The sequence below is a fragment of the Corythoichthys intestinalis genome, chromosome 11, assembly GCF_030265065.1.
Source record: "Corythoichthys intestinalis isolate RoL2023-P3 chromosome 11, ASM3026506v1, whole genome shotgun sequence".
Classification (NCBI taxonomy): Eukaryota; Metazoa; Chordata; class Actinopteri; order Syngnathiformes; family Syngnathidae; genus Corythoichthys; species Corythoichthys intestinalis.
The window spans coordinates 26,008,277-26,027,416 of record NC_080405.1 but is presented as its reverse complement, the minus strand read 5'-3'; the positions used below and the strand labels follow the sequence as shown (position 1 = coordinate 26,027,416).

Below are 19,140 nucleotides of genomic sequence, written 5' to 3'. Positions count from 1 at the left end.
AATATGCCGCCTCCTTTGCCCCCTTTGAAAAGGAGGGATATTAGTAGTCTTTTTCAGCCAGCAGCAACAGCAGCCACTGTAAGTAATGCAAAAAGACATCAATGTTGTGTAGGTGGGGAGCACGCCACTAATTTTGCGACTGAAAGTCTGACCTGCATCAGAGTTAGCATAACTTTAAACTGTGAATTTGCTAACCTGCAAAACTCAAGTAAGAAGCTTTCGACTGTTAAGGTTAATTAAACTGTGAGAAATGTAGTGAGCCGAGGTTTACCCCCCAATTTTAATTTTTATATTATTTGTGTGGTCTTAAAGCAGCCCAAAGGAGCTTTCATTTTTTGCTGAGTTTGGCTGTGATTGTGGACAAAAGCAGTAGTGTTTTACCTAAAGAAAGGCTCCATTTTTATTTATTTTTGTTGCTCCCTCACTAAGACGTTTTTCAGTAATACTTAATTTCTTTATTTAGACAGACAGTGTTGAGTGGTCTTAAGACAAATGTTTATTTTTTTCATTCCTGGATATTTAAGAGATTATTAACAAGTTCGCATTTATTGTGTATGTTAATATAATTTATGTTCCAATATTGCAATTTAAATTAGCTAAATCCAGAAATTTATTTTAGAAGTTTTCAAAATGTTTCTTAAGTAGTTTTTGAAAACAAAAGTTTGAATTGAGCGGTGTATCACCTGAACCAATACATATGAAAGTCAGTATAGGTCAATACAGATTTATTTTTGCGTTGATCATTTAGCCTATCAATTAATTAGGTTCATGTTTGTGAGAAATGGGAAATTTTAATCTTTTTATCATTGTTTTGTTGGTATTGTGATTCCATCTGTCTTGTGAAGCGTCTTTGTGTGGCTTGAAAAGCACTCTAGAAATAAAATGTATTATTGTTATTATTAAATGTAGCCCTGACCCCTGTTCACTCAATCTGTTAAGTCTTATTAATGTCTCGTCCCCAGAAAAAAAGTGTGCATTCAGGTTATGCCGTTATATCGTCCCTACCAATTTTGAGACCAAACCTACGCCCTTGGGAACAGGTGAAAAAATTGCAACTGTCGTTTTTGCCTGTAATGCACGTTATTTAGTGGGAAAACAGTGTGAAAGGAGTCAAAGTCTCCATGTGCATAAAGTTCTGAAAAATAGCAGAATTCAACTGAGGATTCACACTACAAAAAAATAAACAGTCAGTAAAGGAAGACATTCTAATGCTGAACTGTATTGCCTATCAGCATCAACGTTTGCAAAGGTTGTATTTAGTGATTTACTACCTCTGGACCTTTAATTAAAATATTTCCATGCCTATAGTTTGTCTCCTAAATAGGTATAAATGCCTTTTAGGGCAAACATTGGCACGTGGATGAAAAACTGTAAAAGAAACTTCTTGTCTTTGATTGGTTGCAGTTGTTGTCGTTACACTCCTCTATAATAAAGTCTCAAGAATAAAGTGTATTTTAAGTCCTATGTCTTCCCACATCTGACTGACTTTCTCCTTCTCGATGCCATATGCTCCAAGCTCCATCTCGGGCTCATTTAGAAAGCAATGCACACACACACTGGCTCCATCAAAGCAAGGGAACAGCTGGTACGTTCGATAGGGATGACTACTCTCCTGTCACATAGTACACACACAGACACACACACACACCCACGCGCACACGCATGCACCATCAAGCCGGATGTTTCATGCTGTTTTTTTTTTTTTTTTTTTTTTAAAGGCAAGTGAGAGAGATAAAGATGGAGAGCAAGCTGAAGTAAGAGAGTCAGAGTGAGCAGACTGGAAGGAGTTTGGGATGGTCCAATTTATTTGACAATACAATTGTGTCCAATTATATTCAATCTGTATCTGCCATTTATAAGCACCAGAACCACAACTCAATTTGGAAAAGAACAAGAATTGCATGACTTAGGAGCTGCTAGTGTTATTGGTGAGCTTTATGAGGTTTGGCCATGCAAATCAAATTAAGGAAATTATTGATTAGTTGGTAATGATTAGGTCATTGGGTCATATGGTAGAAGAGTATTCTTATTAGTGTATCCAGACAAACTTTTTGGGCCTTGACTGACAACCCAGATCCATTCTTAATAATTCAATTTACTTTTCATTATCATGAAGGAGAGTTCAAGTTAGTAATAACAAAGCTGTTCTCATCTGAGAGATCATCTGGGGTAGCGGAAACATAGTTACTCAGTAATAGCACTGGTCAACAAAAAAATTGTTACATTGGCGCAAACAACTTTTTACATAATTTGGGGAAATCCAAACCTGACTTTCGTTTTCTTTTCTTGTTTTTTGTTTTTTCTTTTTCGCAAATCAAGATTGAAAGTACAGTTTTGAAATCCGGTTAACCTACTAACATTAAGGGAATATCAAAAATGCTGATTGCAATAGAATTAAAGGCAGATTTAAAATCAGCGCCCAAAAATTGTAGAGAATAAATAAATATAAAAAGTTAAATAAATATAAAATATATTTTAAAAAATTAAAAAAAATGCATACAAACAAAAGTAAAAAAAAAAAAAAAAAAAAACATTGTTGACCAGTGTATTTTTTTAATCCAATTTGATTTGAACTATATTTAATTGAATAAAAAATACATCTTTGTTCATTTATGAATGCCAGTGATATGACCGATGTTTTTTTTTGTTTTTGTTTTTTTAATTACGGTATTGATTAAATACGCCTGTTTATGCACCTGTTGCCATTCATACAACAGAAAAAGTCACGCCTTCCGGCAAGTATATCCACTTTGTTTTGAATCAAACATGTCCACATTTTACACTAAGAATGTTTGTTTGTGAGTAATTTCAGAAAGATCGTTATTTCTATATACAAACAATGTAAAATGGGTGCTTTGGCTTAATAGAAATATATGATCAATAGCAATAACAGACACTAATAAAATATATTTTTGGATCGATATTCTGTTTCACCACTCAAACTCTGATCATTCAGGAGCATCTACCACTGTATCATTTATCTAAAAGCAAAATAAAACATTTTACTTGTCACATAGTCATTGATCAGGTGTATGCAAACAGTATCATTTCTCAGTCAAAATCCTCAAATACTGTTCAGAATATAAATCCATTCTAAACAGTTTAGCAGTATAGCAAATGGGTGTAGTATAATTAAAGCTAGTCCTTTATACAGGTAGTCCCTGCGTTACGAACGAGTTCTGCTCCTACGCTGGCGATGTAACCCAAATTTCCGTGTAAATCGGAATTAACCCTTTAAAAATTCTGAATAACTATCCAAAAAGTCCAAAAGTATTGAGTTTTGTTTAATGGTGGAGGATATACTGCCCTCTGGTGGCAGCGTTGGATCTGGCTGGACTGTCGTTCAATAATGCTTCCATACAAGAGCACTCAGATGTCTTACATGGATAAAGGATAGCTGCAATCTGATTTGGCCCACATAAGGCTGGAAGTTGCTTTAGTTAATATATGTTTGTGTATACATTTGTGATTAAGCTTAGCTCTACAGTTTGTGAAGTTACAAGTGAGCGATTTGCTATTGTCGTCGTCTCCTGCTTATCCGAATCCAGGTCGTGGGGGCAGCAGCCTCAGCATAGAGGCCCAGACAGCCCTCTCCCCAGTCACTTTCAGCAGCTTGTCTGGGAGAATCGCAAGGCGTTCCCAGGCCAACCGAGAGATATAATCTCTCAAGAGTGTCCTGGGTTGGCCGTGGAATCTCCTCCCAGTTGGACATGCCTGAAACACCTTCCGAGGGAGGCGTCCAGGGGGCATCCTAACCAGATGTCCAAACCACCTCAACTGGCTCCTCTTGACATGGAGGAGATGTGGCTCTACTCCGAGTCCCTCCCAGATGAGTGTGCTCCTCAACCTCAAAGGCTGAGCCAGGCAACTCTGCGAAGGAAACTCATTATAGCCGCTTGTAGCCACGCTCTTGTTCTTTCGGTCATTATCCAAAGTTCATGGCCATAGGTGAGGGTAGGGACGTAGATTGACTGGTAAATCGAGAGCCTGGCCTTCCGGCTCAGCTCCCTGTTCATCACGACAAACTGGTTAAGTGTCCGCAACACTGTGGACGCCGCCCCAATCCGCCTGTCAATCTCATACTCTGACCTACCCGCACTCTTGAAAAAGATCCCGAGATACTTAAACTCCTGCACCTGGGGCAGGAACTCACCCCTGACCTGGAGCGAGTAGTCCACCCTTTTCTGGCTGAGAACCTTGGCCTCAGACTTGGAGGTGCTGATTCTCATCCCAGCCGCTTCACACTTGGCTGTGAACTGTCCCAGCAAGAGCTGGAGGTCGCTGTGCGATGGAGCCAGAAGGACCACATTATCTGCAAAAAGCAGAGATGAGATCCTCCAACCACTGAACCTGACCCCCTCCACTACCCGGCTGCGCCTAGAAATTCTGTCCATGAGTCACGAACAGAACCGGTGACAAAGGGCAGTCCTGGCGGAGTCCAACCCTCAACTGGAACAGGTCCGACTTATTGCCGGCCACATGGACCAGACTCATTCACCTGTGGTAGAGGGACTGGATGGCCCCTAGCAGAGGGCCATCCACCCCATACTCCCGGAGTATCCCCCACAGGGGGCCCCTGGGGACATGGTCATAAGCTTTCTCCAAATCCACAAAACACATGTGGACTGAATTGGCAAACTCCCTTACCCCCTCGAGCACCCTCGCGAGGGTAATGAGCTAGTCCGTGTTTCCACGGCCAGGACAAAAACCACATTGTTCCTCCTCGATCTGAGGTTCAACTATTGACCGGACCCTCCTTTCCAGTACCTTGGCATAGACTTTCCCGGGGAGGCTGAGGAGTGTAATCCCCTGATAGTTGGAACACACCCTCTGGTAGCCTTTCTTAAAGATAGGAACCACCACCCTGTTTTGCTATTCCAAATGCACTGCCCCCGATGACCATGCAATGTTGCACAGGCACGTCAATCAAGACAGTCCTGCAACATCCAAAGTCTTGAGATACCCAGGGCGGACTTCATCAATCCCCGGAGCTTCGCCGCCACGGAGTAATTTCACTACCTCGGCGATTTCTGCCCTAGTGATTGACCTGACCAACCCCAGGTCCCTCAGCTCTGTTTCCTCCATGGAATGCGTATTGGTGGGATTAAGGAGGTCCTCAAAGTATTCCTTCCACCGCCCGACATTGTCCTCAGTTGAAGTCAGTAGCTCCCCGCCTCTACTGTAAACAGTGTGGGTGAGATGCCGTCTTGCCCCCCTGAGGTGCCGGCCAGTTTGCCAGAACCTCTTTGGAGCCGATCGATAGTCTTCCTCCATAGCCTCACCGAATTCCTCCCACGTCCGAATTTTTGCCTTGGAAACTGCCACAGCTGCACTTCGCTTGGCCTGCCGGTACCAGTCAGCTGTCTCAGGAGATTCAAGGCCAACCATGCTCCGTAGGCCTCCTTCTTGTGCCTGATGCCCCCCCCTCACCTCTGGTGTCCGCCATCTGATTCGAGGGTTACCACCACGACTGGTCCCAGCTACCTTGCGGCCACAGCTCTCAGCAGCCGTCTCGACAACGGCAGAGCGAAACAAAGCCCATTCAGACTCAATGTCCCCCACTGCCCCTGAAACGCAGTCGAAGCTCTGCCGGAGGTGCGAGTTGAAAATCAATCTGACAGGTTCTCCCGCCAAGCGTTCCCAGCAGACCCTCTCTATCCGTTTAGGCCGACCAGGTCTGCACGGCTTCTTCCTCTGCCATCTGATCCAACTCACAGCTTTGCTCCACTCTTTACCCGAGTGTCCAGAACATACGACCGCAGGTCTGATGACACGACTACAAAATTAATCATTGACCGGCAGCCTAAGGTGTCCTGGTGCCATGTGCCTTATGTTCGAACATGGTGTTCGTTACGGCCAAACTGTAGGTAGCACAGAAGTCCAATAACTGAACACCACTCGGGTTCAGATCAGGCAGGCCGTTCCTCCCAACCACTCCTCTCCAGGTCATACTGTCATTGCCCATGTGGGCGTTAAAGTCCCCCAATAGGACAATGGAGGCTCCTTTCAGGGCACTTTCTAGTACCCTTCCAAGGGACTCCAAAAAGGGCGGGTAATCTGCACTACCATTCAGTGCATATGCACTGATAATAATGAGAACCCGTTCCCGACCCTAAGGTGCAGGGAAGCGACCCTTTCGTCCACCGGGGTAAACTCCAACACAGAGGCAGAAAGCCATGGGGCAATCAAAAGACCCACCCCAGCCCTCCGCCTCTCCCCCAGAGCAACTCCAGAAAAGGAGAGTGTCCAACCCCTCTCGGGGACCTGGGTTCCAGAGCCAGAGCTATGTGTCGAGGGGAGGCCGACAATATCTAGCCGGAATCACTCAACCTCTTCCACATGCTCCTGCTCCTTCTCCGCCAGAGAGGTGACGTTCCATGTTCCAAATGCCAGTTTCCACAACCGGGGATCAGACCGCCAAGGTCCCTGCTACCTGATCCACATTGCACCGGACCCTGCGGATTCAGCCTGCGGGTGGTGGGTCCACAGGACGACGAGCCCATGTATCCGGTTCGGGCTGTGCCCGGCCGGGCCCCATGGGTGAAGGCCCGACTACCAGGCACTTGCACACGGGCCCCAACCCCAGGCCTGGCTCAAGATGGAGTCCTGGTACTCCTCCGGGCCGGGTACACTTACTCCTGTTTTTACCGTCCATCAGAGTCTTCTGAACCGTTCTTAGTTTGACCCATGGCCTAGGACCAATCTGTCATGTGAAACACTACCAGGGGCAAAAGCCCCCGACAGCATAGCTCCTAGGGTCATTAGGGCATTCAAACTCCTCCACCACGATAAGGTGACGGCTCACAGAGGAGCGATTTGGTATGGGAATTTTAAATGCGTTAGCATTTGTAGCATTTAAGATAGCTGACTTTTGTAAAGCAAATTAGGATAATTGAATCTACCAAGTTTACATATTGATCAGATTAGATGGACGTTTGAACAAGAATCATTTTGTGTTGAGTGTTTTGTTGTTAAAATGCGTGTCTTTTGAACAGATTTGTGTTACAGGTTTACAAATTGTCAAAAGGAAGTAAAAAGCTTCAAAAAGCACAATTGCTTTGTTTGGTGTCTGTCAACCTCAAAAAAGTCATGTTAATAAAGTAAAGTAAAAAAATAAGATACCGTGAGGTACAATTAGGTACTGTTTGCGCAACTGGCGGATGAGACTCCCACATCGTAAAGTGGAAATCGCCTAAGTCAAGTACACTGTAACCCGGGGATTATCTGTATTCTTGTGGAAACCCGTAGTTGCTAATGCATACTTCATTCATGGTTACTGATAAAATGACATCACTGTCCAAAACCACTTTGGAAGAATGCCTCTGCTAAATTAATCTATGTTGATAATGAATCGAATGGCTGCTTATTCCTTACCTCTGCAGTGTGGCTCAGACTCAGTTTGGGCAGTTTGTTCTTCATATTCCCAGAGTTTCCTCCATACGTTTGGCCACAGTTGAATCCCTCTGGGGCCACAAGAAGTGGTTTTAATTGAGGAGAGTCGATAGGTGCCTGGTCTTGACCATCCATTGGGCGAACATAAGCTGTTGGTTTCTGCTGCACTGCAATCGACTTCCCAGATAGGCCGCCAAGTGGGAATGTAGATGTGGGAGTGGTTAGACCAGGTACAGGTGTTGACAAAAGTGATGTGGAAGCCAGCGGGGAGGAGGACATAGAGAGGTGAGAGCTGGGTTCAGTTTCTAATGGGGAGCAAGATGATTTGCAGTGACCAGCTTCCATTGTAGAAGATCGATAATTTCCACCAGTCTCTGTGAGTTGGGAAGAAAATAGACCAAAAAGGAAAAAAAGTGACCAAAACAACCCAGTTATGAGAGGACATTGAGCAACTCTGTGCTTCCTAAATCTAATCATACAACTCTCTGAAGGATTGTGCTTGAATTGAATACTGAATTATTGAAATACACAAATTTGTAAAAAACAACACAGCAAGTTCAATGGTTTTTCCTCCTTCCATTAAGTTAACTACAACTTTCAGCAGCTTTTCAGTTAGCAAGCAAATTGTCTACTAAATGAAACAAAGTGCTCGTTTAGAATAGATGAGAAATTCACTATGAATGTTCAATGGCCAAGCTCGTGGGTTTCCCCACTTTTTTAAGATTTTAGGCTAAGCTGTGCCAATCAAACTGTTATTGCAACTTAGCAACGCTTATACAAATCACTTCTTTAAATTCCAAAGAAGAAAAAGGCATAGCAATCTATCAAATAAGATTTAAAAACAAAAAATATTCCAAACATTGTTAGAAGATCAAGTATAATCTTTACGGTTAACGCAACTTTAATTATAACGTTCTTAAAAAAGAAGACCACACGCACAACCATAGCCAACCACAAAATTTGTCGAGCAGATTTTCATCATCAAGCTATACTACCATCAACTACTTGCCAGTCTACTTGTTAACTCTAAAATTTGATTGGTGCCAAGTAATCCAGTAGGTGCGTTTCCATTACATAAGTTGCAAAACTGACATTTGGCAATGAAAAATTGATAATGAAAACATCCGGACCACTCGCAGAAGAAAAAAAAAAAACAACAAAAAAACATTCACATACCACAAAAAAACATTTTTTATGCTTTCATGAGGTTTTTCGGTCACTTAAATATAAAAATATATCGCAAGAGCGTAATAGAAAAACTTTACTCGAATTTATTACACCGCAGTACGTGATGTTTGGACTTGTTGTCACATGATCACTTTTCCACACACAACAGGTTTTGGCTGTTCCTCTTTATGCAGTAAAATCCCGCAGGATGAGCATTCAAGAGAATTATTTTTCGAAAAGTGCCTACAATCAAAAGATGCTTAAGTTGTATTTTGTATGCCTTAAGTTTTAATGCATACTTTGGTAACATATCTAACTTATTTAAAAAAAAAAAAATTGTGGAAATGCAGCTAGTATTTACAGCGGTGACGCTAATTTCACATTGTTGCTTAGTTTTTATTTGGCTATTTTTGACTATTTCCTTATTTTTATGTATTGTTTGTGTTGGTGGGTTGTAACGGCAATTAAATTGTGTTGTTCTACAATACAGTGGTACCTCTACAAACAAAGTTAATTCGTTCCAGGACCTTGATTGTAAGTCGAAATGGTCGTATGTCGAGCAGGATTTTCCCATAAGAATACATTATAATTCCATTAATCCGTTCCACAGCCCGAAAACCTACACTAAGTCCTTAATAAATACTGCTGTTACTATTGCAAATAGCAATGGCGTACCACACGCAGGCTATTTTTAGACCGTGACATCGCATCGTAAAGCGGAAGTAAAGCCGAAGTGGGACATTATAGTCCCGCCCTCGCGTAGACACAACGTAATTTGTGCTACTTTTCGCCGGTAATCTTTCAAAAGCGAACATGCCGATCACGCATTGCTTTTTTGGAACTTGTAGAAACGACTTTAGGCATTACGACACATGAAGGAGGTTTTCTTCATACGTTTCCAGAAACCAAAAACTCGGGAGGAAAAAATGTGAAGACCGAATCAACTTACGCGGACTTTAACACCAGCTCGGTGAATCCATTCACATTTCATATGCAGTAAACATTATGTTGGGTTGGCATGGTCTTTCAGAGGACAAAGAGGTAAGCCATTTGTATATTTTTAACTTATTTTTTTAGCATAACGTTGTGCCGTACTGCTTCTGTCTGACAATGAATGACCTGAAAAGAATTACAATGGTATCTGACTGCCACTGTTACCGTTTGTTTTATATATATATAAACAACAACATTAGTAAGGGGGAAGTGTAAATAAATTATAGGATTAAGATGTGTTATCATGAAAAAATTACAAGTGTTCGTTGGCTGTCACTAAGTAGCATTTGCGATCGCTACACAAAGCTAACTAAATTACCCCCAAGAACGGTAAGAGACGTAGGACAACCAGAGGATATATAAGAAAGACAGGGCTGATGGTAAAGGATAGCTTGTTGAAACAGGAGAATGACATTGTCAGTCGCGTCGATAAAAAAGCTAAAGCTATGCTTAGGTCCGTTCGTTTTTTTCATCTTTTTCAGCCTTCGACACTAAAGCCATCTCTTTAACTGAACATTTTTATGTTCTTCCACATCTTTGCCAGTCAATTTGGCACCAGGCACATCATTTTCGGAAAGAATTGGTAGGATTAGCTCTGTAAACATCTCCTTCGTACACGATTTCCATTCATTTCCTATTAGGGACAAATGGTGGCTTGTCCCTACTTAGCAACAGTAGCTAACGTCATGAATATTAATGAGCGGAAGTGACGTGTTGCTTGCGGTACGCCATTACAAAGAGCAAAACAAAGAAATTCTAAATAAAAATCGGAATAATAATAATTCCTATAATAATGTAACGATTCTGGATCCAATGTGGCATCTGTGTTATGTGTACTGTACCTGAACGACCCGCGTGGCTGACATCACAGTGAGTTAGGGGCGTGTGGTAGAGATTTTAATTTCACTTTCAATGGCCTTTTGTTTTTGGCGTGTACTGCGGGGGACAAAAGGCGTGTTGTGCTGCACAAGTTCTGAAATAAATGATAAAAACCTGACGAAGCTGGCGACTTCCTTGCTAATGTTACCACAATTATAATTGTCACCTTAACCTACAGTATGAAGACTGGCGAACCGAGGTCAGAGGAGGACCGTTTAAATAGGAGACATTCTACGGCCATATTGTCGAGCCAGTTCACGGACGCTCACATTTCCATCTTAATTTCAATGGTAAGCCTCACCTTTTTCATTTTTTTTCAGCACCTGCACTAACAATGTTGGAACCCATGTTGATTTCTCACAAGAAAATCTGCCGTGCGTCCGTCTTGTGGGAAAACAAGAAACTGCGGCGCTGTCATAGATCGCCGTATTTCGAGCATGTCGTCGAATGCAGAACCAAATGGCGAGTCAAAATTTACGTTGGATGTCGAAAAAATCGTGTGTCGAAGCGATCATATGTCAAGGTACCACTGTAAGTTGCAATAGCCATCAATGGCTGTTGTATTCTATTTCGTAAATTAGCTTGCTGATCCATATTATAAAAGCTTGTGGTAATGCGAGCACACAATTTTTGGGTGACCTACTGTAAGACTTACCTGGCAAAGGAATAGTTTTAGTGGGGTGTGAAGAATGCCGTCTCCCAGAAGAGGTGGAGGAAGAAGAGGATGAAGATGACGAAGAAGGGCTCAAATCTTTTTTTAGACCTAATTCATCTTTCAGTGAGCTGAAAAGCTCATCATGTCTTTGGAGTTCCTGGTCTTCAAACATGGACACTTTCCCCCTTCCATGTGCAGCTCCCACAGCCTGACCTTGGCCTTGCCCCAACCCCAGATGGAGGCCTGTTCCCGGTGTGCTTTGTGCATGCCCTCCTTTTGCCCAGTCCATGGAGCTCCTAGATTTTTTGGAATTCTGATGAGGCACTGACTGCACACTTGAAGCCGTTGTTGTTGTTGATGCGGGAGGTTGCATGGAATTTGAGGATGCCAAGGAGGCACTTGCAATCCTTTTTTCTCCACCTCCCTCCGCTCCTCCCCCCTCCTGTCCTGTGCTTCCATTCAGGGTTTCATTGAAAAGCTGGGACTCCATTGTGGCTCTCTCACTTGTTGAAGTGGTTGGTGTTTGCATGGTGTTGTTGTTGCTGCTGGCGCTGCTGCCTTTGGGGATGCCCACTAAGTGGCTCTGATTTGAATGGCTGGTTAACAGGTCTTTCATTTCTTCATAGGAGCCAAGCGTGTTCTGGACCCGATTTGCCAAGGCATCACCTTTATTAGTCTGAAAGAAAGGCAAAAGAGACGGTAGGGAGGAAAAGTGACAGACAGGAGTATTAATTAAGTTTCCATCTTTCTGTTTCATTTCTAAGCACTTGATGAAAAGCCCTCTTTACTCATTCGGAGAGGAACAGGAAGAGATGAATTAGTTGACCACTGACCAGGCACATGGAGAAGATGATTAATTAAACACATGCCATCCTTAAGAGGGTCCAGTCCAGGCTGGAGGAGTAAAACTAATGGAGCAGGAATCATTATTAGCCTGACCTCAGGTTCTCAAGCAATCATCGCAAGGAGGACAGTCTGGCTTCTACTGATTTATGATCCAAAAGCCCCTTCAGCTGTTATGTGCTCATGCTGAGATGTTCCCCGGAATAGTTAAGAATCTTTGACAGGTTCTTTAATGATGAAACTACGCTATTTCATCATCTGCCGTTTCAGCTCGAGACTCTCTCAGAAAGGCAAAGACGTAAAGAGCTGTAGTTGTTCCCTTATCCCCTCGTGTGGTTTTCTTTCAACCACATGTTGAAAATATTAATCGTGAGCCAAAGTGAACCTATGGTAGCTGTTAATAATTTAATAAAGACATAGTGAAATGGCAGATGTAAAAAGAATAAATAAATAAAACTAGTTGGAAAGGAAACTATGCTCTGTATTGAGTTGCACTTTTCTTTAATTTACTCACCAAATTGAACAATGCACAGCGTCATTTACACCCTTAAATACAATTCACCATTGTGTTGACGTGTTTTGTTTGCATCAACAATCAAATACAGTAATAGGCAATGATCCGAGATCAGAGAGGTTTTATTGCTGAGCAGGGAATTCTCCAAGTGTGCAGTTTATAAACCTTTCAGGCCGGAAGATTATCCCCACCATTGATTTGCTTGAACTGAATACAATTTAACCATTATTGGATGATAATTACAACAATTACTGTTACACGTCGTTTTAGCTCTGCTAAAAAGTCACAGACCACTGCACCGCCAGTTTCTACACGCCAGTTACATTGGTTATTTATTTTGCAGATTTTGCTGCTTACTTCGTCAATTCATTGTCCAATTAATGACACGGGTATGTCGAACATTCAAATAGGCAATTCTGTCCGACGCTTTAAATTTTGAATGTCCCTTGTGCTTCCGCTGTCAGTTAAAGTGGTGTATAGAGCCAATAAAAAGCAAATGAGTGTGTTTAAAATAAATCAATAAGCAGATGAGCCTAATAAATTGGTAACAAAATTGCTTTATTATTGAGAAGATATACCGCACACAGGATGAGGAAGAACTCCAGCAGTTCAATTCCAATTGTGCTGAAGCCCTTAAAGTGCGTACGACAGGAGGAAAAAAAGTCTTAAATAGGATTATTGTGTGAATTAGAATTATATTTTGAGACAATTCGACTATATACAACAATTTAGCAAAGTGCAGATGACGAGAAATTAGTCTTTTAATCTGCCGTTTAGCCACGCCTACCATTATAGGGCTCTAGCGTCCCCAACAGGTGGATGACGTCAGCTGAGTCACGATTTCATCTGATTTAGTATGCAGCCCATTGAGGGGGAATTATTCACAACGAGGAAAACGCGACAAAGAGAGCCGCAAAATGTCATTGTTTCAGTCTCTCTACTCCAATATTTTTACAAGTTTTTTTTTTTATCCAAGTATTTTTCCCAATAGCTGAATAAATGGCTTGAGAAGGACCAGTCAGCCCGTTGAGGGGGAATTATTCAGAATGAGGAAAACGCAACGAAGAGAGCCACAAAATGTCATTGTTTCAGTCTCTCTACTCCAATATTTTTACAGTATATTATTTTTATCCAAGTATTTTTCCAAATAGCTAAATAAATGGCATGGCCATGACAAATAACAGTCTTGTGCTAAATGGAATATGAAATTTAAAAAAATGCATTTATTCAAGACGACATGGCAAAATTACTCCATAATGGTCAAAACTGTAGACTTCACCTTTACTGTCGCACCTCTCGAACGATATTTTATGCCACCTAAATCGGGCTTATGTCATTTCCCTTCTCCGGCTTCGGAGAATGTAAACAAACCAAGAGGCGTGACAGCTAGCTGACATGCTAACCCGAACCGAGTGATGTTTCAAAGTCTTCGAAGTGGAAAATCATACGTAACTAGCCCGGATTATTTGACATGACGACTAGGTTGTCGATTGTCTTTGCCGATGGGTAAAGAGCCCGGCGGAGATCAATTTACAACTCGTTCCCCTGCTACTACGGACAGGAGAGCTCGCCGGGGAAGCAGCTGGACAATGACTGCCGAACAAACCGGCCGACGTCGGAGGAGCGTGTAGCTGCCAAATGGTCAACACGAATATGGTAAAATAATGATTTACTACACAGCGAAGTCGTAAGCAGCGAGAGGCTAGTGGAGGAGGGCGGCTGCACTTGTTGTGCAGCTAATGTGTATGATGAGAGCTTTTTACATGCTTATCCATGATCAAACGTAAGTAGTCCTTTATTTAAAGAAAGTTTGTAGTGTTTACTTTGTAATCGCTACTTTGTAATCGCTGCATTCGTGGCTATTTTTAACACAAAGTTGCAAATTTCTGATCGGTCAGAAAATTTGACAGAACACCGGGCACATGAAGAGGGGAATAAGCCCAGTATAATGCTCTCCCGGCGGGGGGATGTGCGACAAGCCGCCGGCCGAGGGGACAAAGAGCATGTCAGCCACAAAATGCAAGCCACCTACATATTAAAATGATCCCAGTATTTGACATAATACAAAACACGATGTTTACTCACTTCCTCGTAAGTCCCATGGTCCCACAGTAGTAGGGCTTTTTTTGGCCAATATCCACCGGTGAATGGGAACCTTTTGAAACCCAAAAAGGCGCACACGTCTCTCCCTCGTACAGCAAGATTTTTCTGCAGCTGTTTGGCTGCCGTGATGCGAAAAATAAACGTATAATCCGCAAAATCAGCTGAATCCTTGGTTCTTCTCATACAACAGTACGGCTGTATAGTGAAGAGGACTCCTTCCTCCATACACGTCACAGTGCCCTCTTTCTCAACTCGAGACTGTTGCCGGAAGTCACTCATTTTCATGGCGCGGGATTCGAAAAACTAAATAAATATAGCGATCGCTTCCACACACATCCAAGCGATTTCATTCAGGAGCATAAAATACCGCGTGTATTATGAAATAAACATGCTTTTTCGTGTCACAGGCACTTTAACCAGTCAAAAAGTTGGGGTGAAATTTGGGTTGGACCTAACCATTCTGCGTGGATTTTGTTTTAGACACATGCTCAATAATATGTGCCGCTATGATTAATAAACAGCTAACATTGTGTCTCTGTTAAATGACCCCACACACCGACACAAAACCAACCGAGGACCTCCGTGAAGTTGGCCCCATATCAGATGCAAATTTATAGAAAAATCATGTCATTCGTTTGTGCTAGGTCTGTGCTGAAAAAAAAACTTGTTTGTGCCGTTATCATTTTTGAGATATTAACAATTCTTTTATAGGTCAACCTGAGGTCAACCAGCCCCACATTTTGATTACAAATGGCGTCACTCGTTTGTGCTATGTTTGTGCTGCAAAACTAGTCGTTTGTGCCGCAATCGTTTTTGAGTTATTGAGATATTAATTTCGAGTGATGACGTCACGCAGCCCTCCATTTAATGCAAAATGGACCCGAAATGTTGCCATTAATTTATGCTACGTTTGTGCAGTAAAGATTTCTGTTTGTGCTGCTATCATTTTATAGATATTGAGATATTAACTAGGGCTGTCAAACGATTAAAATTTTTAATCGAGTTAATCACAGCTTAAAAATTAATTAAACGTAATTAATTACAATTTAAATCATCTCTAAAACATGACATATTTTTCTGTAAATTATTGTTGGAATGGAAAGATAAGACAAGACGTATATATACATTCAACATACTGTACATAAGTACTGTATTTGTTTATTATAATAATAAATCAACAAGATGGCATTGACATTATTAACATTTTTTTTGTTAAAGGGATCCACGGATAGGAAGACTTGTAGTTCTTAAAAGATAAATGTTAGTACAATTTATAGTAATTTTATATTAAAACCCCTCTTAATGTTTTCGTTTTAGTAAAATTTAAAAACATTTCAAACAAAAAATAAACTAGTAGCTCGCCATTGTTGACGTTGCTGTGGTGACGTCACATGGGCTCCCTACCGTTCTTCCACAGTGTCTTCAACTACGTAAGGTAGTGATTGAAATACACCACAAGGTGTCAATGGCGAGTTTTAAATTACTTAGAAATCAAGCCAATGAGTGTGTTTCGTCCCTCGACTGACGCCGTAGTTCTGTTTACTGGGTCCATCCATTCCATTGTACTTCACGGTCATTTGAGTGCTGGCTTCACAACGTACGAGACCTCTGATAGTTTGTGTATTGTGACTAAATTTTGCCATCCAGTGTATTTGTTGAGCTAAACTAAATGTTTCGATAAAGTTTGACCAGTCTGAGTAAGTTTTATGTGTATTTTTCAATCCTATTTTGATCGGTAATTCAATTTTTTTTTTTTTTTTTTTTTTTTTTTTACATTGCAGTTTAACTGTGTGAGAATAGGGCCTCATTAATATAGATTGAAGCGCTTTTCTTTTCGTTAACATTATTTTTTTTTTTTTGAGAGATAGGAATATTATTTTTGTTGTGCTTTCACCAAATGATATTTATGTTTGTTGTGAAGGAGTTGCCGAAGCTTATGACAATAAACGGTGTGTTCCAGTGAACGCCTGTGTCCACTCGTCTTTCTTTGCCTCTTAAGTCTCAATGTGCAAAAAAACGGCGCCATTGTAATCTGTTTGAGGCAATGCATGAGCGGGTCATTCCACGCATGCGTTAAATGCGTCAATTTTTTTAACGTAATTAATTTTAAAAATTAATTACCGCCCGTTAACGCGATAAATTTGACAGCACTAATATTAACGTTTTAACACCGGACATGTCGGCGGCGACACATTTACGCATATCATCTTTGAAGCCTCGTCATGCTGTAATTATGTCACCCACGTGCCATTGGTTTGTCTCAATTGAAAGTGCGGAAGTTGAGGTCCAGACCCGTTTTTACTTGAAGTCCATCGACTGAGTAAAACGGGAGATAATGTCATTTGAGTTTATTGTTTTATTGCCCTCATAAATAAACATTAAAACGCTGCGTGGACCATGTTTTTATGTCCATATTTCCATAATTTCCTGTTCTTTTTCAAAACCGAAAGCACCACAACAAACTACATATCTCAGGAGCCATTGTGAGGTCATGAAGAAAGGACGTAATGTGAACATTTTTAATAAATTGCCGAGCGTGGTGGTACCTAAGGACAGGGAGGCAAGGTAGCAAGCGACGGCTGGTTGGATTGAGCAAGCCACTTTGAAACGTGCGGAATGAATAAAAACTAAATTTAGTGCAAGCTAATGCATTATTTCATCAACTTGAGGAAGATTGTGGGCCAGATTTGTCATTTTTTTCTTTGGATGAGTCGGCAAGCGAGAAGAGTGACAGGCTGACTGCAGTGCACAAATGGCGGAAGAGTGGGCGGTCTAACGTATAGTGTATGAGGTAGCCCTGTGTCCTGTTCAAGGGGAAACTGAGTGGCATGCCTGAAAAAAATTGAACTGAATTAATTTATTGTCAATATTTTTTTAAAAAAATCTTTATTTCAATGTTATATTTGATTTTTGTTTTCACTATCAATCTTTTCAATTTGTATATAGATGTGTGTATAAGGCAGTACTTCTCAAATAGTGGGGCGGGCCGCTCCAGGGGGGCGCAGAGCGATGCTGGGGGTGGCGCATGTGACCTTGGGGAACATATTTTTTTGCTAGAATAAAGTGTAATTGCACATCCACTGAGTGGGTGGCAGTGGCGCTCTCATTTTCAGCATGTGCGCATTATGTTTGAACCAAATATTTGATTGATGAATGATTTGATGATGATGAATGATTGAATGATTTCGGCCACAACACAGCACCGAGACCGTGCTTATCAAAGTCCTAAATGATATTCGTCAGAATACCGATGCAGGCAAATCATCTGTTCTGTTACTATTGGATCTCAGCGCCGCATTCGACACGGTTGATCACAACATCACTCTAAAAAATGATTCATGAGGCTAGTTGGTATGACTTGAAAACATGAGTTTTTTCAACATAAAAATGACTTTTTTTTACTATTCATTGTTTTATTAAGTTGGTAACTTCTTTTATGGAGTTAATCAAAATTAAATATTAAGAAAGACGTATTAACTTAAAAGTATATTGTTTTTGAATAAGCTTTTCTGCTTTCACGTAACAAAGGGAAAGATTAAGTGAGTGAAATTTAATTTCTATTCCATTATTAAGTTGGTGCAACTTCCTAAATTCCCATCACATGTGCATATTACCACAGGAAAAGAATTGGCCATTTTCTGCCTTACAATATTTGCAGTCAGAAAGAAAATGAAAACAGATTTCATTACCATGCATCAAGCAGCATACTCAAAAAATTACAAAAATGTTTACAACATTTAAATAAATTATCTTAAAACAGGAGTTACTTTTCAATCACCCTATATTGTTTGTACATTTGCAAACATTTTGTTGTACACTTGTTTTGCACTGTGTGTTGTTGTGCCATATCTGTGTATCAACGTACTGGAAGTACACTTTTCGTTTATACCTGCACCTGAAGTGAACTGTTGACAATGTTTAGGATGTTTATATTGGTTTTGCTCTGCACTTTCATTTTGTCCATTCTTTTGAGTTTTGAAATATATATTTTTTTCCAAATAAAACTGGAGTTGCCATGTCCAATTTATTTTAGAAAAACAAGTTACTCTTAGGCGGCTGTGTGGAGTTTGCATGTTCTCCCTGTGCCTGCGTGGGTTTCCTCCGGGAACTCCGGTTTCCTCCCACATCCCAAAAACATGCATGGTAGGCTGATTGAGCACTCTAAATTGTCCGTAGGCATGAGTGTGCCTGAATGGTTGTATGTCTCCTTGTGCCCTGCGATTGGCAACCAGTTCAGGGTGTCCCCTGCCTACTGCCCATAGTTAGCTGAGATAGTCTCCAGCACCTCCGTGACCCTCGTGAGGAAAAAGCGGCATGGAAAATGAATGAGTTGCTCTTACTCAATAAATTTAAGTACCATTTTGCATCAACTTTTGAGTTGATAAATTAAAATGAAGGAGTTATAGCAACCTAAATGAAGTAGTTTTATTTCTTATTAATGCTATAAAAATTGAGTTGGTTCTACACAATAAAGCTTGTGGAGGACAATAAATAATGATGGTTCAACTATACTAATTGAGTTAGTCCAGTTAGAAAATTTATAAGGGAAGTACTCAATCATTGCTTAGTTGAATTTACTTAAAAAATTAAATGC

At 41.1% G+C, this 19,140-nt stretch overlaps 1 protein-coding gene across 4 annotated transcripts in view; it reads right to left on the bottom strand.

The window, feature by feature from the left end:
* The window catches only part of aff2 (AF4/FMR2 family, member 2), a 263,824-nt gene that overhangs the window by 152,827 nt on the left and 91,857 nt on the right, over positions 1-19,140 (bottom strand). For all 4 annotated transcript variants that reach the window (XM_057849436.1, XM_057849435.1, XM_057849438.1 and 1 more), the window contains 2 exons: positions 11,087-11,762; positions 7,375-7,766 (listed from right to left, as the gene is read on the bottom strand). In XM_057849436.1, the coding sequence (XP_057705419.1) occupies positions 7,375-7,766; positions 11,087-11,762 (1,068 nt within the window). The remainder of the gene's footprint in view (positions 1-7,374; positions 7,767-11,086; positions 11,763-19,140) is intronic.